Source organism: Ursus maritimus, unplaced genomic scaffold, assembly GCF_017311325.1.
Source record: "Ursus maritimus isolate PB19 unplaced genomic scaffold, ASM1731132v1 scaffold_7, whole genome shotgun sequence".
Taxonomy (NCBI): domain Eukaryota; kingdom Metazoa; phylum Chordata; class Mammalia; order Carnivora; family Ursidae; genus Ursus; species Ursus maritimus.
In genome coordinates, this window is record NW_024426885.1 from 14,485,117 (window position 1) to 14,507,830 (window position 22,714).

Here is a 22,714-nt window from a genome sequence, read left to right on the forward strand (position 1 = left end):
GTCATGGCCCCCAGTAGGGACAAAACAGGATCCTTCCAGCCTGACACATCTCCCAGACTGTTACTCCATGAGCTTTTCTTTTCTTTTCTTTTCTTTTTTTAAAGATTTTATTTATTTATTTGACAGAGAGAGAGACAGCCAGCAAGAGAGGGAACACAAGCAGGTGGAGTGGGAGAGGAAGAAGCAGGCTCACAGCAGAGGAGCCCGATGTGGGGCTCGATCCCATAATGCCGGGATCACGCCCTGAGCCGAAGGCAGACGCCCAACCGCTGTGCCACCCAGGCGCCCCTCCATGAGCTTTTCTACTTGAGGGCCACTAGCCAGGCAAAGCAAAGGGTCAGAACTCAAAGGCACCTCCTCTGAAATCTTTCACATAGATAAGCACACCTCTGTGTATTTGTTTATATATATGAATATGTATTTATATATATTTTAAATGTGAACAATGTATCATATATATTTTAAATGTATCTTTGCCGTGTGTGTATTTAAGTGTGTCCTTCACATTTTGCTACCTTTTAAGTGAAGCCCTTTCTCTTTTCCCTTGCCTTTCCCTAATGCTGCCTTGGTGCAGGCTTCTTTTTCCTAACTCCTCTAGACTTTGAAATAACCTTTTCAGTCTCCTTGCCTCCAGCCTCTTCCCTCTGCCTGCCTCCAGTCTCTCCCCTTTCCAATTGCCTAACAGCTGCCAGGTTTAATAATGTCACTTCCCTGGCTGGGAATCTCTGATAAGTCATAGATGAACCATGGATAAATCCACATTGCCAGAGTTCAGAATCCAGAGCAGTTTCTGGCCCCAATCCACTTCGGCAGCCTGGCCTCCTGCCATCTTGCACCCCCCCTCCCTTCCCCAGCACCCCACATTGTAGCCATGCAACCACATGGACTTTCCTGTCTTCACCAAATAGAGCATCTCTGAGCTTGAAACACAAGTTCTGTGGGATGTTAGTAGGAGTTAGGCCTTCAAGTACTTAAATATATTAGGAAATGATGGTAGCATGTTATGGGTTGAATTGTGCCCCCCAAAATACATGCATTGAAGTCTTAACCCCCAGTACCTCAGAATGTGACCTAATTTAGAAATAAGTTCTTTATAAAAGTAATCAAATTAAAACGAGGTCATTAAGGTGATCCCTAATCCAATATGACTAGTGTCCTTGTGAAAAGGAGAAACGTGGGCACAAGAGAAACACACACGGGGAGAATGCCATGTGAACAAGAAGGCAGAGTCTGGAGTGATGTATTGCAAGTGAAGGGATGCCAAAGATTGCCTGCAAACCATTGGCAAGGGAGAGGCATGGCATAGATTCTCCTTCTCTGCTCTCAGAAGGAACCGGGGCACCTGGGTGGCTCAGTCGTTAAGTGTCTGCCTTCAGCTCAGGGCGTGATGCCAGCGTTATGGGATCGAGCCCCGCATCAGGCTCCTCTGCTGGGCGCCTGCTTCTTCCTCTCCCACTCCCCCTGCTTGTGTTCCCTCTCTCGCTGGCTGTCTCTCTCTCTCTCAAATGAATAAGTAAAATCTTAAAAAAAAAAAAAAAAAAGAAGGAACCAGCCTTGCCAACACCTTGATCTCAGGCTTCCGGCCTCTGGAACTGTGAAACAATACATTTCTGTTGTTTAATCCACCGAGTTTGTGCCACTTTGCTATGACAGCTCTGGGAAACTAATACAAAGCCAAAGAGCTTAGTACAGTGCAAGACTTTTCAGAGTCTTTAATATGCTAACGTGTACCCTAAATCTCCAAAAGGGTTTAGAGCCTCCCTAACTTATTTGACAACAAAAAATTTCCCCCAGTGCATCTCATGAGAATTGGTGTTCTGAGCAGCACACTTTGGGAGATGCTGACCCGGGACCTTGAACTCAGCTAAAGGTTAAAGAAGAGAATAGGTAGTGAGTGAATGAGTGAACAAGTTTGCCAGAAACTGTGAATAACTAACAGCCATTTAACATTCTGAGAACTTCTTCCTCCACAAGGTGACTCTATAATATAAGAGGAAATAATAAGAGGAAATAATAAAAGAGGAAACCAAGCACCAGCTTCCAAGAGTCCTCTCTCAGAGGAGTCTCACTGGATGCACTTAATTCCCTCAGCAAAGAGTTATAACAGTATGTAAAATCTTGTTCCATCAGAGGAGTTCATTACAGACTTAATACCCAAGGTTTCTACTGGGAGCTGGTCATACAATAATCCTCTTCCTAGTATGAACCAAAATTCTAGACTCCCAGAAGGAAAATGAATGTTTAGCATAAACCTTATTGTTATCATAAGTTGTTCAGGCAGAATGAACTATTCTTATCAGGAAATGATGGGAACCATCCTGAAATCCAAATTCCCAGACACCAGCCAAGGGCCAACCTTGTAAGCAGGCCTTTCTAAGGATAGCAGGGGACACTAGCTACATTAAACGCTTAACTATGGACTTTCAAACATGAGCCAGCAAAATTAGGAAACCCATTTTGGTAGGACAAGGACAGGACTCAGTCCTTAAGTCCCCAGATGAGCATTCCACGCACTGTGGAATTGGTAACATTCAACAGATATCTCAGTTTGCCCACTGAAAGGCAGTACTGACTTGACTTTCTTACTCACTTCTTAGTCTTCGTGGTAATCACAGTGAAAGTAAGTCAGGTGAAGCCAACTGTCCCCTAATATTTTGGAGAAATGTGTAGGAGAAGATATCCCGGGGAACTCTCCAAATTATTTGAATTTCTACTTATCCAGGTTGTATTTAGTCTTAATCAATCCATATGAAGTTACTATTTTAGTTTTTCATAAATAAAGCAATCAGATGATATTCATTTTTCAATGATAAGTTAGTATTGAACACCTGTCAATTCAAGGTGCAAGGGATGTAGAATATAAAAATTTGGTTTTTGCCCTTCAGAATATCATGAATCTTAGCTAGTTTGGCCTACAGAAAAGAACGCTGAGCTTAGAACTTGGTTCCTGGGCTAAGAAGCTAGGTGGCCCTGGACAAGTCAGTGGTCAGGTCTGAGTTTCAGTTCTCTTATCTACTCACTGGAAAAAAAATAACATCTTCATTACAGAACAGGTACATTACAAATAATGTAATTGGATTCGTGCGGAAGTGGTTGGTAAACTATAAATCAAATTGTATGTATGTGTGGGGGGTGCCTAAAGAGCAAAGGAAAGTGAGTACATTTAAGAAAACCAGCACGTTTAATAAATGATGGCAATAACCCAGCCCCATTATGGGGAGCAGTTACTGCCATCGTCTGCATCAGTGATGGCGCAATTAACTTAATTAACACATACCTCTGTGGTGAGTCTGCTGAAATAACACTTTTCCTTTTCACAGGCCCCTGCCTTGCCAGCAAGGCATCTCCAAGTTATGCATCTTCCAAGGAAGGAGGCCAGAGTGTTAAATGGCTCTGAGTTGGTATGCAGAAAACCGGAATTCCAGAATAGCCACATTGTTAGCAGCTCAAGTAACCTAGAAGAAATAATAGAAGCTTCATCTCATAGAATAGGGCAAAGACCAACGCATCTTAAAGTGGAGGCGTGTCTGGGTGGGTTAGCTATGACCCCGTAGGGAAGTCCTTCTCATCAAATCCAGAGTGACTTCCCACAGGATAGCCTGCTGTTCTCCCCAAGGTTCTAACAAAGGAGCCTTTGGCCTTTGGTTTGTCATGATGGTAACAGGGATTTTTGGCGAGTGAGACTGGGTCTGTGTCTACGTGAGGAGAAAGTCAGTAGGTGGGCTGCTCTGCCATGTCAGGAGCCCCTCTGAAAGCCTTGGTTGAGCACTGTCTGGGGCTGGAATGGGGAGACTGCAGAAAAAGGGACATACTACTCCTATTTTGGACATTTTTAAACTTCATTCCAGTCCTTCGGAGTAGTTGAAGACCTCTCAAGAATGTTCTGTCCACTTTCTTACCCTCTCGTTTCCTCTTCTCCCAATGCCATGGATCCATTTCCTCTTCTTCCTATCTCTTCTGATTCTGTAGAGCCGTATTGTTATTTCCACAATTCATTCTACTCTCCTTTACAATATTATTTGATTATTTTAGATACGTGGCCATCAAAGCATTTACATTTTCCTTCAGAGCCAACATTCTCCTGTATTTCCTACAACAACCTAGAGGAGGGCTGGTCCATGACAGTCTCAGTAAATACTTGTTGAATTAAATTTTTTTTCCTTTCTTTCTCTTCTCTCATTAGAAACTGAATGTACTAGTTCTGCAAGGTCAGCTGCATGGATCAGAGAGCCAGTGCACCAGTGGCTCAAATAAGACAAGTTCCATTGTCTCTCGCATAGTAGTACGGGGGGGAGAAATCTAAGGTGGGCAGACAGCTGTGCTCCAGGAGGTCATCTTGGGACTCAGGTCACCTCTTTCTTGTCACTGCCATCTCTCGTTATTCTCCCCTGCCTGGGCAAACATAGCACCCCTTGGGGCAGCAAGATGGTGGACAATGGAAACACTTAGAGTAAGAGTGCCCCTCAGAGATTCTTCACATCATTTTTATCACATTATTCATCGTATCCTGGCCACATGACCACAATGGTTGTAAGGGAGGCTGGGAAGTGTAGTTTTTATTCTGGCTGGTCAGCCTTCCAGAGAAAAATCAGAGTATTACTAATATGAAGCAGTGGTTTTCAAAGTTTTTAACCATGACTCACAATAAGAAAGACATTTTACATGGCAATTCAATACAGGCGCCATACATCTAGAGAAACTAAAAACATTTTGGAACAATACTTACTCGTGTGTTGTGTAGTGCATTTTCATATATTTATAGTTTATATTTTATAAAATAAAGGTGTTTGTAACGAGTGAACGGAGAATGGCCTGCGACTTGAAAGACACAGCTCTAGGAGGAAGAGAGAAGAATCCCAGGGGGCAATTAGGAGTCTCTACCATTTGGAAGGAAGCACTCAGTTCTGATCTTAGGCAAGATCATGTATCTGCGTTCTTTGTGGTGAACTTCACAAGACTAGGTACCAGATAGATGCAAGAAAATAAATAAATCAACCGAAGCAATCAGTCCATGAATCAGTCAAGTAGTCAACGAAAGCTTAGAGAGAGAGAGTACGGACAGAATCTCTACTGACACTTGAGACAAAATATTGAAGCCTAGAGGGTCCTTTTCACCAAGAGAACCCCTAGAGGTGGAAGAAGAAGCCATTCGTTTTGTCTCTTAACACAGGTGATATGTAGATAAAACACAAACATAAATATCCCTCCCATCGATCCTTCTGGATTTTGAGCTGAACAGATAATTCATACCCAAACCAAACTGATTTCGTTTTAATTCTTTGACATGGCCTCAAATATATGAACTGTGTCAAGGGCAACCTTGTATTTCCATTATGATAGCATCGCCTAGGCTATCCTAATTCGCTTTTGTGCTAGAGTAATCTATATATCAGATTTGTCCTTCCTTCTATAGACTTCAAATTTGAGGGAAACCTCATCTCCTGTGATGTTTTTTTCTTGACAGTTTCACCTGACTTTGGTCAGAGTTTTGACAGAGGAAAGTAAAAACCAACAACTCAAAGAACATCACACTGCATTTGTTTTCAGAGCAACAGTTGTGGATGAGTTTGAAAGGACTTTTAAATGATGTCACAATAGATGCTTTAAAACAGGCCCCAAATCCTTTGTGCCACAAGCACCTTTGGCTTAATGAGTTCTGGTGGGGGCATTGCCATTAACTGCAAGCTAATTGCCTTAGTGGGCTCATACTGCACGGCTTCCAGAGGTTTGGGTTTCGGTAAACAGCACATTTCCATGGCATCTATGGAGAGACGCCTGGGCAAGTGGCCTGACGAGGACAAGCTGCACCACCAAGCCTTTCACTGCTGCAGCCGGGACCGCTGACCGGCTCTGCCCCAGTCTGTGGTGGCCCTTGCTACCTCCCTGCTTGACCACTGCTGGGAGAGGCCTCACCCTACCACTTCAGACCTAGTGGGCCTCCGTAGAAATCAGAAGTTGTCGCTGTCTTCTAGGCTGCTAAAAGGCTTCCGAAGAAATGAGTCAATGTTTTCATTCCACGTCCCAAAACTCATCTGGATCGGCATCTGTGTTTGCTGTCTCCGGAGAGAGAGAGGCTAATTACTGGACAAAGCTGGGGATTAAGCTTCCCTCCTGCCCTTATAAAGGAACAGTCCCTCTGGAATAGGGTTTAGGGCTTATTAGGAGAGTGGTAGAAAGAAAAGGTGTTTCTTCCCCATCCTTTCGGATAAGGAGGGCTTTTAATCCGACACCTTCGGCAATCACTAAGAAGAGCTTGCAAGGCGCCAGAAGATGGGCCGTCTTTTGCCATATATTCAAGCAAAAGACGTGACAAGCACATTATTTCATTGGGACTGCACACCTTGAATGCATTCTGTGGCAGAAGGCCAAAGAAAAAATGGCTTCGGCGCTCATGAAATGCAATATTCTTAACAAATGCATTAAAATCCTTGCACTGGCTTATTAGTATTAAGAAATGAAAATTGCTTGAAAACTAGGAGGCAGAGAGATTTCCTAAGATAGGTTCCTGGGGGTCAGGCACCTTGATAGCCAATAAGAAGCTACCATTTGCAAATAATGGTCAAAGGACACATCTTAATATAGTCAGCCTGCAAGAGGGCTCTGAAATCTGAGAGCAGCTGGCTCTTCCTATACCAGCAAAGGGCAAATGTTGAAGTGTTGTGTTAGAAGGTAAGATCCGGGTCAGCACGTAGACCCCTGCGCCAGCCTTCCAAGTTCGGATGATTACTGTTTTCTCATTTTCCTAAGGGATTGCATGAGGTCTTGTGTGTCTGTAAAAGCATTTTTAACGCTTTGGGCGGCGATTTGGCTTTTAAAATTTTGCCTTCGAGGATGAAGACTCCAAGGTAATTGTAATCTGGCCCTTCTAAATCCTTCTTTCCCAGAGAGAGGCACATTTCTCGATGATTAGAGAACTTCAGGTGGGAACGCTACTCTGCCTCTGGCTTTATGCCTTAAAATATGACCTAAGGCAAGCTATCATTTCCCAGAAATGAAATATGTCATATGTTACTATTAAAGTGAACCAGAAAAAAAGAGCATTCTATTATAATAATGGGTTTTGTTTTAAAAAAATGTAAATGTCAAATCCCCAAAGGAATAATACATATTTGATACTATTATTGGAACAGCAATACCAGTAATTGCATGAAGTGCTTATATGTAGTATTATTCGTATAGCAAAGGGATTTTATGTAAACCTTTCAGTAGAATTATTGTGTCAGAGGAAAATGAGAAACAGCATCACTCATTATTCATGCAATCAATATACATTTATTGGAGGTGACTATGTGTCAGTCGTCAGTCTAAATGCTGGGGATGCAGAAAACGGAAGACGGAGGAGAAGGAGGAGGACGAGGAGAACAGGGTATCTTCCTACCTTCAAGGAACTCACATTCCAGTTCAAGAGACAGGTATAGCAATTAACTTGAGTGCGTGTCACAACAGCCGTAATAAAAATCCCAACGTTGCCATGGGAATACACTACGGAGAACTATTCATTCTGGCTGAAGGAGTCCTTGCTATCCTTAGGGCCTATTGGAGCTGAGATGCATCTTAAAATTTTAGGATGATGCACACGTTGGGCAGATGGAACAGCATGGTCAAAGGTGTAGCGTCAGCAAATAATAATAATAATAGTAATAATAATAAATAAAAGCATGACACATTTAGGGAATAGTGAGTGCTTTGTGTAGCTAGAGGTAAGTCTGTCAAACTGCCTAATGTCAAATACTTCGATGGACTAGTTTGAGTTAGAGAAACTTGAGTGATTTTTGAGCAGTATAATTTTACAAAATGAATGCGTTTTACATTGTACTCTATAGGGCCAAGGCAATGAGAGTAGGAGACAAAATACTGCACGGAATAAAACTGTCATTCTCACCATGACTCATTTGTTAACTTATGAAAATACACTTACATGAAGAAATGCAAGAAAATTGCTCATTTCACATGCTTATGGGTAGATTGAACCTAATTTTGTAGCATTAAAACCAATTTCCCACTGAGAAAACATGTCACAGAGGACGGCATGAACCTTTATCATTATTAATAATATTTGATATTTCGATGTCACCTTTCATCCTGACATCAGTCCTGTACACATGAGAACAGATAAGCTCCAAGGAAACAGAGATAATATTAATACAGTAAGTCACATGCATTTCTAGCTTCCACATTCCAAGGGCTTTCCAGCTGCTTGTTTGTCTCACCTTTAGAAGTTAGTGGGTATAGTTGCAAAGCAGTAATTTTTTGTTAACTCCTTCTACAAGAAGTCTTAAGGTGGAGTAAGGGCCATATCCTTCTACACACAGCTCTCCTTGGAAGATCAGCTTTTGACATATCCATTCCCCTTTCTTTGGTGTCTTTGCCTGATGGTCTCCGTTCCGCGTGGAGGACACACCAGCAGTAGGATGCGTCTTCATGGATACTTCATCTTCTTCAAAAGATTAGCAAGTCATCATGGTCTTCAACAACAACAACTACTAGTGTTTCTTATAAAGCACTCGTTTCAGGCCTGCGTTATTCTTCTGTTCTAAGGTGATATACATCACCTTAACTAATGTCACACCAACTGTGCAATAGAACTTTCTGTGATGATGGAGATGCCTTTCACTGTGCTGTTCAATGTGGCAGCCACATTGTAGCCACGTGTAGCTACTGAGCACTTGAAATGCGGCTAGTGCTACTGGGAAAATGCATTTTTCTTTCATTCGATTTTAATTAATTTTTATTGAAATAGCCATATGGCTAGTGACTATTGTATTGGACAACACACAGTGGCTGGTGGTTTATTTTTTAAAGAAAATAAAGTTCTGTTTTTATCTTCAGTAGGGACTTAATGAGGATTACTGTGAGTGAATGGTTCAAAATTATTCTTGAAGCTACAAATGTTTTAAAAGAAGACTCAGATTTTACATTTGGGGAATTTTTGTTCCACCCTTCCCCATACCATTAACATTTCATTTAAAACGTGTCTGTGGAACATTAGAGTAGCATAGAATCATTTCTAAACAAAGAACACTTAAAAGAGATGTGGGTGATATTCTCAAATGAAACCTCATTGTCATCCAATCATCCCATGTGGTCAGCAATGATGGAAACTAGTCTATCCATTGAGAACTGGAATTCTAATTACTGATTTCCCAAAGGGAGACACTCACCTCCACTTATAAAATGGGATGACAAAAGAGGGTTTTTTTTTGTTTTGTTTTTTTAATGCTTTGGGTGTCCTGGAGAAACAGTCTTCAGATAAACTCTCAACTCACTTTGGGTCCTCCTCTTACTAAAACCACCTCCCCGGGATTTCTCTGGTTTGTGTGTGAAAATATGAGAATAAACTTAAGGTAAAGAAATTGATTAGAAGACTCAATTACATTTCCGCTTAGTCCACCCAGTAACTTACAGAGTTGCCACTGTTAGAGAAAGAGAACTAAGTGTCCCTTGGTTTGAACCATCTGTCGCGAAAATGTGACATATGTTTGCTTTGTTTACTCAACAACCAAGTGTAAACTGATACACCGAACAAGAAATCCGTGTATGGTGTGACTCTGAGAGTGTGTGTGTGTGTGTGTGTGTGGTTGTGTGTGACATTAGGCAGTTTGACAGAGCACACACGTGTTGAGGAGGGTGCCCTGGGCGTCAATCCTCTCATACCTGTCCCTGAGGAACACGTGCATAGACGTGCAGATCGGAGGGGTGTCCCCTGGGTTTGGGGCGCACGAGGAGGCGCAGACACCCTCCAAACAATGGGCAGCATGCATCTGAGTCGCTGCCGAAGCCAAGGGGAGTGCCTGGCTATTGTGGAGCTGAAGGGAGAGCTACCCACCCCCTCCTCTTTCCTCTGGTCTCCCCGCACTTACACCCCCGCCTTAAACTTTGCGGAAAGCCTGTGCCCTTTTCAATCACCCCCCCCCCCCCCCCAGCAAGAGGAGCGTTTCTTTTCTCTCCTCCGCAGCCCATTGTCTGGTGCAATGGGTTTGCAGATTTGACAGCTGAGCTCACCCAGACTCGATTCAAACTCGGTTTCCATGAATGAGGAACTTAGGTATCAGCAAGATCCTGAACCCAAGCCCTGAGCGGCCAGACCGCCCTCCGCCTCTGTGGGCTGTTCCACAGACTCCTCTCAGGACCCAGTGTAGACTTCGTTGCCCCGGGCGCCCCCCGGTGTACGGGGAGAGGAGTGTGTGTTCGGGACGGGGTTGGGGGGTCAGCAGCATGGCTGAGAACGAGTGGTCCTAGAAATTGGGGCGAAAAGCTGTGTATGTGTTGGGCGTCTGAATTTATTATTATTTTAAAATTTACTCTTGATACAGCCAAGATGGAGGTTACCTTATAAATTTCCCAAAGCCAGGTCTGGCGCGGCTTAAATGCAGCGGCCGGGGGTTCCGCTTTTGTCTCCTTGCCCAAGCTCCAGGAGAGAAAGAGAGAGAGAGAGAGAGAGAGAGGCTGCGTGTGCATGTGTGAGTGCGTGCGCGCTGGCGTGGATCGGTGCGTGGGCACATCCTGCGATCTCGGCTCCGAGGGTCTGGGTCTGAGTGTGTCCCTAACGCGCCAAGTCTTGAGTCATAGCCGCGAGTGACGTGGGGAAAAACTTTGTGTTCGGAAGAAGGGTCTGATTCGATTGCACTAGGACTGAAGAAAGAGCCGTTGTGCATTGTGCCCTTTTGTGTCTGAGTGTGTGTGTGTGTGTGTGTGTGTGTGTGCGAGAGAGAGGGGAGAGAGAGGGAGAGAGAGAGTCTGGCAGGACTCGCTGCCGGCTGCATAGCGCTGCGTGTCCTGTGCGCGCGTGCTGGGTCCGGCGGACGGGTGTGTTCGTCTGCGGTGTTCGTGCGCGCGAGCCTCACAGGGGGCTGGCGGGTGGGCTATGGGGCTGCAAGAGCAGGAGCAGGCCGAGGGTCCTGAGGCAAAGAAATCTGGCCTCGGAACCCGCTAACCTCCGCGCAGCTTCCAATATCCCTAACCGGCACCCGAGAGCCAAGAGGCTCCGCTCGGAAATCGTCCTGGCCCAACTCAGCCCCTTTGAGCTCTCGAAGATTACCGCATCTTCTTCCTAGCGCAGACAAGTGAGCCCGGAAAAGAAAGGAAGGGGCGGGGACACCCCCCAAAATAAATAAATAAATAAACAAACTGGCTCCTCGACACAGCCGGACACGGTCGATTGAGTCCAGGTTGGTGGCATTTGGAGAGTTTTCTCGTTCTGTGGATTTGGGAGCCCATCGCCGCTCCCCCACCCCCTTCTCCCCTCTTGCAGGCGCCCCTCAACTTTGGGGTCCGGGACCGCGCGGGGCTCGGGGCTGCACCTGCCCTGGAGCTCCGGGGCTGCGGGCCGGTGCGCTCGCCCCGGGCGGTGGCGTTGATGAGCCCGAGTCCAGGGCGCCGGGCAACCCTGTGCCGGGCGCGGACACCGGGGAGGGAGCGGAGGACACGCGGCGGGTAGGGGCGCGTGAGCCGGGTTTCGGCCCTAGCCGGGACGACGGTTCTCCCTCGCCTGGTTGCCTCAGAAAGGAGGCGAGCCCGGGGAGGAGCGGGAGACGGCGACCGGGGGCAGCGATTGGCGGTTTGGGTGAAGAGGGCCGGCAGCGGAGCGAGCGAGCTGGCTGGAGGAGGGGGCGGCGAACTTCCAGCGGGAAGGGGCTCTTTCTGCGCCAGGGCTGGAGAATGAGCTGCCGCCGCCGTGTGCTTCGACTCCAGGCAGCTGCTGGCTTCGCTCTTAGCGCTCGGAAAGTAACGTTATTTATTTATTTGCTGCGTTCAGCCTCTTGGGTTGGACCCGATAGACACCCCTTGGACTTCGGGAGCTCGCGTCCGACCTCTCCAGCCCCTACCCTGCCCTTGCGGGCGGCTCCCCGGAATACACGTACATGCCTCCCCCCCCCCGCGCCCCCTTCCTGCGCCCCGACCCGGTTAGGGGTGGGCCCTCACCCGGGCGCTAGAAAGTCCCCCAAGGCGGGAGCAGGGGAGGGCAGAGGGGCGGGGGAGGTTCTAGCGCTCTCGGCTCTCATTTCAAAGCGCGCTCTCCCTTCCAGGTTGGGTCAGACCTGAACCCCTAAAAGCGGAACCGCCTCCCACCCTCTTGCCAGCCGCCAGCCGGGAGCTGAGTCGCCGGCGGCGGTGGCGGCGGACGGACCCGGGAGTTTCCTCTCTCACTGGATGGAGCTGAACTTTGGGCGGCCAGAGCAGCGCGGCCGTCCGGGGATCGCTGTATGCTGAGCTCCCTCGGCGAGACCCAGCGGCGGCTCAAGATTTTTGGGGGGGCGGGGACCAGCTGGGCGCCGGCACCATGTTCCTGGCGACCTTGTACTTCGCGCTGCCGCTCCTGGGTAAGTCGAGGCCTCCGCTAGCTTTCTAACCCCTGAGTCTTTCCGAGGGGGTACTCGAGGCAGCCCCCCCTCCCCAAATTGCAGCGCAGTTGCCTGGGTGTGGGAGGGCGAAGTTTCGTTTTGGGGAGGGGGATCTTGAATCCTCAGCACCCTGGGCTTGGGAGGAGGTGATGGCGCGGCACTTGCCCGGTGCTTTTTGTGCTTGGTTTTTATTTTCTGGGCTTTTTAATGGCCTATCCTGGCAGGGTTAAGGGGTCCGAGCCCCTCCAGCCCCGGGACCAGCGCTCCTTGCGAGTCCCGGGAGCTCGCGGAAGCGCAGCGGGCAGGTGGGGTGTGGGCGAGCATTGACTGCGAGAGTAAACTTCGAAGGGAAAACTTTTCCCCGAATAGTGCCTGAGCGCTCCCCGCCCGGCGGGCCGCGGACCCGGGCTCGCCCGCCCCTCGCCCTGCCCGCAGCCGACCTCCTCTTCGGAAAGCCGCCGGCTTCCGTCGGGCGGGGCCGAGCGAGCGGCTCCCAGAGGCCGAGCAGCGGCTCCCGCCCGGCTGCCCCGGAGCGGCGGGGCGGGCACGCGCGGTGGGCAGCGCGCGCGCCGGGGCAAACCGCAAACAGCCCGCAAAGCCACGCCGGCCCAAGCTTGGCGTAGCGGGAAGAGACGGCGGCCCCAGGTCCCAGGGCGGGAAAACACCTCCCCGGCGTAGAGGGGCGGGCCCGCGGGCTGCGCAGGGCACCCCAGAAGCCGGGTCGGGCACGCGCGCTTCCCGGAGCCCGAGGCTTCGGGTCCCTGCCCGGCTGCCCTCACGCTCCCTGCCCTCCGCCCGCAGACGTGCTCCTGTCGGCCGAGGTGAGCGGCGGGGACCGCCTGGACTGTGTGAAAGCCAGCGACCAGTGCCTGAAGGAGCAGAGCTGCAGCACCAAGTACCGCACGCTAAGGCAGTGCGTGGCGGGCAAGGAGACCAACTTCAGCCTGACATCGGGCCTGGAGGCCAAGGACGAGTGCCGCAGCGCCATGGAGGCCCTCAAGCAGAAGTCCCTCTACAACTGCCGCTGCAAGCGGGGCATGAAGAAGGAGAAGAACTGCCTGCGCATCTACTGGAGCATGTACCAGAGCCTGCAGGGTACGCGCCGACAGGCCTCGCCCCCGCCCCACCCCCACCCCTCACCCCTCACCCCTCACCCCTCGCCCCACGAAGGCAGACGGGCCCCTCGCCCGGGTCCCGCTGACCTCATCCTCTCCTCGCTTCTCCCCAGCTGCAGAATGAGGACCTTTCATTGGCCCCCAGGGACAGCGGCAGCTGGTGTTTGCTGCCTCCCGAGCAGCATTGTTGGGGCCTGGTTGTTGGAAAACCCGTGAGGGGGTGGGGGACACCCCCCCCCCCGCCACGGCCCCGCTGACCTCTCTGAAACCTGCTCAGAGCATCCGAGTAGGAGCCCTTTAAAGGACAGGGCAGGGACTCACAACTTCTCTCCAAGGAGAGCTTCAGAGGATAAGAACACAAAGACTTGCCCTGAATCGTGTCCGGAGTTTCTCCCCTTTCTTCGTCCCTTCTATCTATTCTGACATAAGATAAAGAATTAAGAATAAAAGGTCCAGTAGACTCTATTCTATCTTTACCCTCCTCAAACCTGATCAAAGGCAGATGTGTGAAAAACCATTTGTCATCTTAGATTAGCTGAGTCTTGAACCAGCTGGTGGGGTTCAACCTCGGTTAACACAGAAGTGGCTTTGAGAGAAAAAGGGCCACTTGTCACAACCATCCATTCCAATGGGAATTCTTTGGTCCTTGTGTGCCAGAGGTGGCTGGTGTTTGTAAATCTAACACAGACGTCCAGGGAATTCATTCTCCACTGAGACACCGAACATTTGTAACATACAGATTTGACCTCTCAGCTGCCTTTTGCTCCAGAACCTGTTACAATGAAACCCTATTTCAGAGGCTGTTTAATAGCCAGATCCCAGCTTTCTGGCCACATGCTATGTTGAGGAGCAAAGAAAAGGGGGCCTCTTTTTGGGTCACTTTTCTTCCATTGGCTCCTGGAGGTAAGCTGGGCTGGTGACATCACTGGCTCCTTCCTCTCTTATTTCATTCCTTTGCAAAGAGTGGGAGAGTTTTCTGGCAAGATCAAGCTGGGTTGCTCTCCAGTGTTTTCATGGCACTCTGGGGAGAGGAAGGACAACAAAGTCAGAGGGAATGCAAAATAACCAAAGCCAAATAGATGCATTTGAGACCTTTGAAAGTTTCAGCATCTTTTTGTTACACAATCATAACATCATTAGAATTTAGATTCAGTAACAAAAACTCTCTGGAATATGCCTGCTTTCCAGATCTAAGCCCTCCCTATCTTTCTGTGGTTTTTAGGAAATGATCTGCTTGAAGATTCCCCTTACGAGCCAGTTAACAGCAGATTGTCTGATATATTCCGGGTGGTCCCATTCATACCAGGTAAGCAGATTCATGCTTCCACTCGGATGCCTTTGCCTGCTTGAAATCCATTGGCTTGCATTCCCTTTGGCTCTCAGAGAGCGTCTAAGTAGATAGTTGAATGGCACAGCGTTTTTGGGAAATTAGAAATAGGATGATGATAATGAAGAGGCAGAATGCCTAGAGATGATTGTATGACTTGAAAGTAATTCTAAATGAAGTAATGTGGTGTGGTGATTTGAAAGAGGTTGGAGGGAGGTGACTTGGTTGAATTTTTTTTTCACATTGGAATATGATTGGCTAGCTCTTGCATAGAGACTTCTGTCTGTAGGTGGCAATCATACTCCCTTCTTGCTACATACCATTCACGGTGCCTCCCTGCAAATGGGATCCGTGTCAATGATGCCACTTACATTATGAGACTTCTGAAGATAATCTTAGATTGTTGAAGAATTTCGGATAGACTGACTTGTCTGCCTTTGATTTAAAAGATTCAACTCTACCATTTGTTAATTCTATTTTTAATTTGTCTTGAGCAAGTGTGTGCATGTATCAAAGAATGTATTGCTGCCCCAGTGGCCCTTCAAAAAGTGGTCTCGCTTCCCATGGTTTGTTTTGTCTGTCTTTGCGATTGTACGTTTGTTTTGGAAGTGACCTTAGTTTCAGAATTAAGTTTTTCATAACACTGGCATTCAGACAGCCCCATAAATAATGAGCAAGGCAGTAATTTCTCTTAATGACATACAGATTCCAGACTGATGTTGTCTTTATTTGTTTACACTTAAGACATTTTCTCAAGTGTATGCAGCTATCACAAATGATACGTTTTGTTGGTGGTTGTACATGGTGGTGAATGCTGAATTCTATGAGCTGATGGTTTGTTATGGGGTAGAGTGTTCTGGTGTTCTAAATGTTTTCTGTTTTCCTGCAGAAAGCCATAGAACCAAGGGGTTATTTAAATACTGATATTTACATTCACTCACAAACATCCATTGAGTACCTACTATGTTCTAGCCATTGGGATTTTGGCAGGGAGCCAAACAGATGTCGCCCCTGCCCTCAGGAATCTTAGAGACAGCCAGCAACTGGCATCTGTTAAGCCCTTATTATATTCCAGGCACTGGGTTAAGAACTTTTTTTAAAAAAAGATTTTATTCATTTACTTATTTGAGCGAGAGAGAGCGCGAGCTAGCAGGGGGAGGAGCAGAGGGAGAGGGCCAAGCCGACTGCGCTGAGCACCGACCGAGCCCCATGCGGGGCTCCATCTCAGGACCCTGAGATCATGACCTGAGAGGAAATCAAGAGTCAGAGGCTTAAGTGACTGAGCCACCCAGGCGCCCCTCTGTTAAGAACTTTTTGTCATTAACTTAGATAACTATCTTCCTGTACATCTTAGGTATTATTATTTCCAGTTTAGGAATGAAGTAATTGGGGCAGTGTGAAGTTAGGAAACCAGCCCAAGATCACAAAGCTCATGATTAGCGAAACCAGAATCCAAACCCAGATTTGTTTAATTCTAAGCTTTTGAACCTCTGCCCCTTGCTACCCGGAGTGTGATCTATTGACCAGTGGCATGGACATCACCTGGGAGTTGGTTAGAAGTGTGGCATTTCAGGCTCCATCCCAGGGCTACTGAATCAGAATTTACATTTTAAGAAGATCCCTGGGCTGGCTGCTTCATATACACATGAAGCTTGAGAAGCATTCCTCTACATTATTCTGTTTTTGGTTCAGAGGAGAAGTGTGTGTGTGTATGTGTTTTGGGTTAGGGATATAAGTTTAGTATCAGAGGCATTCATATATTATCCATAATAATGATGATAATTTCCACTCCAGAGCCCTACTAATGCTCCCTCCCTGTCCCCTTGGCCCAGCTGGGGCAGCGTCTCAAGTTCTGGAGGAAAGGTGCACAGACATCTGAACTCTCACAGGGGCAGGTCTGTAGGAGCGGGGCTGGGATGTGGCCCATGGTGTACCAAGAGCGAACCCGGCCTTCCTAGTGCTTTGAGGGGCAGTGCCTCTTGCCTGCTGCCTGCCCCCTGGAGCCTTACTCCTTGGTCTTTGTGCTGGTGCTTGGAGGGCTACGAGCCTTCCTGTGGACGGTGAGAGTGAGGATGCAGGCAAGGTGGAAGGCTCCTTTGGGTTTTAATTTCAGAACTGCTATGGACTGTAGGACCGCAACAGACTCAGTTTCCCTTTCCGGTGTTCTCTTTTTCTTGGTATAATGAGACCGTGGGAGTAAATAATCTCTCGTTCTAATAGCTCATGATGCTGAGGGAAGACTGAGGTCACCTCCAGAACCCCTTCACTGTGCTCTTCTATCGTGTTTTCAATGCTCGCATTCCTTCTACAGTTAAAATGGTTTGGTCATTCTCAGATACCCCTGGGTTGCCTGGATTTCTTCTATGAGTATTGGGAATTCTTCTGCATATGGACCAAGTTTCATTCGTTCATTTTCTTGGATCCCTTTCTCAGCCAGGTTTCTTTTCCTAGCAAATATGACCCTGACTTTGTGAGACCTGTCCTGCGGAGAACCCAGAAGTCATAATGAATTAATCAGAGCCAGGAAGGCCTTGTCTGGAGCTACATTTTATCTCTCAAGGGCATTGAATTTAGGTTCCAGCACTAATGAGCTTTGACCTCTGACAGGGACGGTGTTCTCTAAGTGGGTATAGGGAAGCCAAATGGAACCTTGAGAGGTTTTAAGTCATTGAATAATGCATATTATCCAGTTTGGCATTTGTAGGAGAGGGAAGGACAGAGGAGCAGGATGATAAATGTTGCTTTTCGTGGTTTGATTCTGAGTTTCTAGAACATCTCTCCTGCCTTGAAAATCTCTCTGAGGAAACCAGGACAACAGGGCCTCTGCCTTTTACAGATATGGTAGCAATCAGAGTTTCCATATTTGGGTTTCTTCGCCCAATGTGAAGTGAATGTTTATCCACATACATTAAGTGTGAGCTGAATCGTCTCACTGAACAAGACATGTTTGACGTTCTTGTGTTTCCATTTTCTTTGGACTCCTCAAAGCCACAGCCGTCTTCGCCATTGTTTACTTGATCACCAGTTAAAAAGCCATATTGAGGTGCTGTCAGTGGCCTGGCAGGAACAAGGAAGGGAACAAAAATGAGATAGAGTCTCAAACCTGTCATCTCTGTTCTGAAGCCTCAGCTGCAGGAAGGAAATCAAACAGGCTAGTCAGGCGAGAATTGGAGAATTGCAATGGCACAACCCTTGTGGAAATGTGTCGGTGGAAGCATGTGGCCTTGAAAGCACATTTAAGGGCTCAAGGAGGGGCCTTCGTTGTGGGTTGATGCCAGTGTGGTTTTTAGGGGTCTCAACCAGGAAGAACGAGGCAGTGAGTGGGAGTGTACAAAGGAAAGAGGGAGCCAGTGCAAGAGGATGTTGGAGGAGAGGAGAGAATACGGAACATCGTCTCGGGAGCCAAGAGGGCAGAGCCGTGTGGGCACATGGAAGCTCTGAGGACAAAGCCACCACGTATGGTTCACATCTGCCATGACTCTGTGCTCTTTAACCTTGCCTTTTCTTCTTCCTGCAAGTTCTAGAAGCAGCAAGAAGTAAATAGCGATTTGGAAGGCAGGTGAACCTGTTGGCCATGTGTTTTGACTCTCTGGAGGGGGAGAGTGAAGTAGCCAGAAATTCTGAAAGCACAGCAGGTGCCAAGAAAAGCCTGAGATTGGAGGATCAGAGGGGAATATAAGCACCTCTGTGGCAGAGAGAAAGAGGGCTCCAGGGTTTAAAAGCATTGATTGGGAGGTTGGATTTTGTAGAGAAGAGTCAGGAGGTGCCAGGCCTTTCTCAATAATAACCGGGGCCAATGGTATTGCAAACAAGAAGCAAGATGGATGTGGGGAAAGAGGGGTATTAGGATTTGACACGCTGACTCTGGCTTGGTGAAAGACAAAGGTCTAGCTCTCTGGCTCTGTCATCATTTCCTGCCAAGTCCTAGGAGTGGCTTAGACCTTCCCAGGAAGCCTTCGGATCTTGACATCAGTTGCCACACAATTGGAAATAGTTTGCTTCAGGACGACATGCCCCTAAACGCTCTTTTGTGTATGGCCCCTTTTTCTGAATGATGCTGTGAATAATTAGCCATGTTTAGCATTTCCATTTTAATGTGCCATCATACTTATGTCATTATGGGAAAAAAAAGCTTTCTTAAAAATTATACATGTTGAAGAAGAGTCTTATAAGGTCCTGTGCTGTCTTGTCAAATCAGGACAAGAGAGAGAAGTGTTTGTAAATACCAGCTACTGGGATGTGTGGTGGCCCTTTGCTTTCCCCTCGGCTCTCCATAACCCCTCTAATCATGTTGTCCCAATAGGTGAGAATCCCCGTCGGTTCCTTGTTCCCGTTCTGGCATATGGTAAACTCCTTCCCGGGTCAGCGTGCGCCCGCCCTCCTTCTCCAAGCCCCGTCACCCCCTGTCCACTCAAGCTCACTGAGCAATCCATTCCCCAAGCACTTCATGTGTCTTCACTTTCTTGTGCCTTTGCTCATGCTCTTGCCTCTGATGGGGAGTCATTGTTAGTTCCTCAAGACCTAGATCCAATTTCATCTCTGGGGGCCATCCTGGAATTCCCCCGGACAGGCACTGGAGACGCTTTCATGCTGCATTTTGTTCTTGCCTTCATGATAGCTGTTAATCACAGGGTACTGAGAGGACGTATGCATGTGTCTGTCTTTCCCACTGGAAAGTTGGGGGACCTGCTTGCTATGCTGGGTGTATGCCCAGCCTTCTTCCTGGTTCTGAGTAATCATCTCGTTAACCGTGGGTGCTTGAATATCAGAGAAGGGCCATAGAGATCTAGTCTAACCTTCTGCTTTTCCAGAATTGAAGCTCAGAGAGGGACGTGACTTGGCCAGGGCCACGGTGCTTGAGGGTAGCCCCTAGGACTTTTGCTAGAACATGGTAATGCCTTAGAGGAGTGTTAGCCTCTTTCTGTTCTGCATGCTCTCTGGACACATTTCATCCATTCCTGGGACCGCTGCTACCACTTACACTGAAGACTCAGAGCGTTCCCTCTGTTCCAGCCTCTCCCGAGCTCTCAACCAGCATTTCCAGCTGAGTCCTGGGCAGCTCTGCCTGGACGTAGCTCAGTTACTTCAAACCCAGCTCACATCCAAGATGGATCTCACCATCCCTCCCCTTTTTTCCCTGAGCCTCCTGTCTCACATATGGCATTGTCTGCCTGAGTTATAAGCCTTGGGGTTCCTGCCACCCCCTCTGCCATTCTCATTCCTTCCGCTGGACCCATCACCAAATCTTTTGTAGCCTACCTGCTGTGCTCTCCTCTCTCCATTCCCTAAATATACCCATCTTATCTCTCACTTGAACTTTGCATTGACCTTCCTCCTGGCGTCCCTGGTGTCAAGTTCCTCCCAATCCAACCTGGCCTCCTCATTGGCAGGCCTTATCTTAGCACCGCAGTGCTTAGGAGAACTGTCTGGCTTCAGTCTTCTTCTGTAAATTCTTCTACTAACTGACCTTCCACCTCACCCCAGCCACCCTGTGTCCGAACAAGCGGGTCGACCACCTGCTGTCCCACCAGTGCCCCGGGCAGCTTTGCGCCCCCAGCCCTTTGTGCATGCCAGTGTGGAGAGAGAACACACGCTCTGGGGTCCGCCGACCTGGGTGCATCCTAGCTCTGCCCCTCGCTTTGTCTTGGGCACCTCACTTGAGGTCACTGTGCCTCAGGCTCCTTGCATGTAAAATGAGATGAAGGTATTCCCTTACAGGTTCTTGGGGCTTTGAAGACGCTGTATGTAAAATACTCGCCTAGTCCCCGAAGCATTCTTGGCCCCTCATAAGTCTCAGACATTCTCAGCGCTGTGCCGCGGCCACACGAGCTGTTGGCTCGCTCCTGACTCCAAGACCGGGGCTCTTTTCAGCAGACCTTGTTTCCTGATCAGGGAACAACGAAAGGAGGGCAGCCCTGAGCCTTCAGGAAGACTGCTCATTAAACTACCGTGGACAAACATGAAAAATCTAGCTTTTATCTAAAGGGGCCTGGAGGAAAGTTCCTGCCTCTTAATAACCCCATTTGAGTCTTCACTTCCCGTTGGGGAAGGTCTTCCTTACTCCTGCTCTGAATCCCCCTGTTCTTTGGGGGCCTGTTTTTACGCTCTTTGGTCAGAGGTGAGTGTGTGGCAGCTGGTGATCCCCGGGCTGGGGGCTCTTCCTGTGCTGACGGATTCTTGTGATCAGCTTTCCCTTCTCAGCTTGACTGATTCCCATTCTTCTAACCTCTCCTCATAAATCTGCTCTCCAGCGCCCCTCCTAGCAGGAAGAATTACTGCTCCCCGAGAAGGGCATGCCTTAAACCCGGGAGAGGCGTCCGTCTCCGCAGGCAGTGCGAAGTACCCTTACATCTCACTTTCACAGACCACTACTTTTGATTCGAATTCTCTCCCTCTCCAGCCCCTCAGCACCTCATTTTATTTTTTTGTAGAACAGTAAGAAATTACAAACGGGTTTAAAAAAGGAAAAGAAATTTAAATCCCCTCTAGTCACAGCTCCCAAAGATAACCACTGTAAACATGTTGATATGAGACTTTCCAGAATTTTCCTTTATATATGAATATGTGTATATATATGAATATATATATATATATGCGCACACACATCTTTTTTTTTTTAATTAAGTCTTAGGTTACACATACTTTCTGATTAACTGCATGATGACCTGAGGAATGTATGTCTTCTTGTATCACTGACCACATCCCAGAGGCAAATTTTGTTACTTAGATTAACTGTCAACCTCGAGAAGTTTCATGGTTAAAACAGCAGGTCACTCCAGTGGCACGATACTTATGGCCAAGGCCTGAGTGTTCCAGGGAAGGCTGTGAAGGTAGAGACAGTCAAATATTTTTGCATAGCGTGACCCTTGGTCCCGTTACCAGAAGAGGGGAGATAAAACATCAATGAGTGACAGGTAATTGCGTGAACCGAAGATTGTTACAAGGTGCAAAATTATTTCTAGCCGGTAGGTCTGTCCTCATTCCTTCTCCTTAGCCCTTAGAAGTGTTTCTTTCTGCCATCTCTTAATTTTTCTGCTGTCCAAGCTTATTCTTTCCAAAGGATGTCCTTTTTTGATTCTCTGGGATATAGTACCAATTCGCAAAAGAAGGTGTCAAATCAGGATTATTTGGTCCAAGGAGCACTGGTCTGGGAGTCAAGAGACTGGTGGCTTGCTTCTGACTGTACCCCTCACTAGCCAGGTGACCTTGGGCGAGTGTCTACCCTGCCCGAGAGGCAGCCACTCCTTTTATAAAATGACAGCAGTGAACTAGAATGATCTTTCACGTATTTTCCTTCCTTTTCCAAGGACCTGCATATTGAATCTTGAATTATTCTGGGACTTACTGTTTTTCTTTCGAGCATTACCTTCAGACCAAAGAAACTTGGGATCGCGGTATATACATTTTTCACATTAATAACACTTATAAAGCATGATTTATTCAATATACACCTTATTTGAACCAAAATGTGTTTAAGGCATCTCATTTGGATACATGGAGGAAGATGAAACAAAGTAAGAAGTGGGAAAAACAGGGACAAGGGGAAAATGAGATAGGAAAGAGAAAATGAAGCCAGGAGCGAGTGCAGTAGACACAGTGCATGTCAGAAGATTATATTTAAACAAATTAAATGATCAGATGTGCCTTGTTTGTTTTACAAAGGGATAAATAAGATCACTGGTTTGTAGATGCAGCAGGACTTTTGGAGGTCATTCTAGTCCAATCCCTTTATTCTACTGATAAGAAAACTGAGAGTTCCATAAATTTCTAGGGCAGTAGAACATAAATTGTGTGGGACAGTGATGACAAGTAAAATTAGGTGTGTGTTTGTTTTTAAATTGATATTCGAAACTCTCCACATCCTGGCATTTCCCCACCTCCTTTAAATTGTCCTTTACCTACTCAGGTCCGTGCCCCCGCTGGGATGGCAT

The 22,714-nt window shown here is 47.5% G+C and overlaps 1 protein-coding gene across 2 annotated transcripts in view; it reads left to right on the forward strand.

Moving 5' to 3' along the window:
• Positions 1 to 11,644: 11,644 nt before the first annotated feature.
• GFRA1 (GDNF family receptor alpha 1) overlaps positions 11,645 to 22,714 on the forward strand; it is a 203,262-nt gene continuing 192,192 nt past the window's right edge. The window contains exons 1-4 of one of the 2 annotated variants that reach the window (XM_040624309.1): positions 11,645 to 11,724; positions 12,027 to 12,320; positions 13,143 to 13,436; positions 14,679 to 14,762. In XM_040624309.1, coding sequence (XP_040480243.1) covers positions 12,281 to 12,320; positions 13,143 to 13,436; positions 14,679 to 14,762 — 418 coding nt within the window. In that variant the 5' untranslated portion in view covers positions 11,645 to 11,724; positions 12,027 to 12,280. The remainder of the gene's footprint in view (positions 11,725 to 12,026; positions 12,321 to 13,142; positions 13,437 to 14,678; positions 14,763 to 22,714) is intronic. The other variant, XM_040624310.1, reaches the window with a different exon arrangement.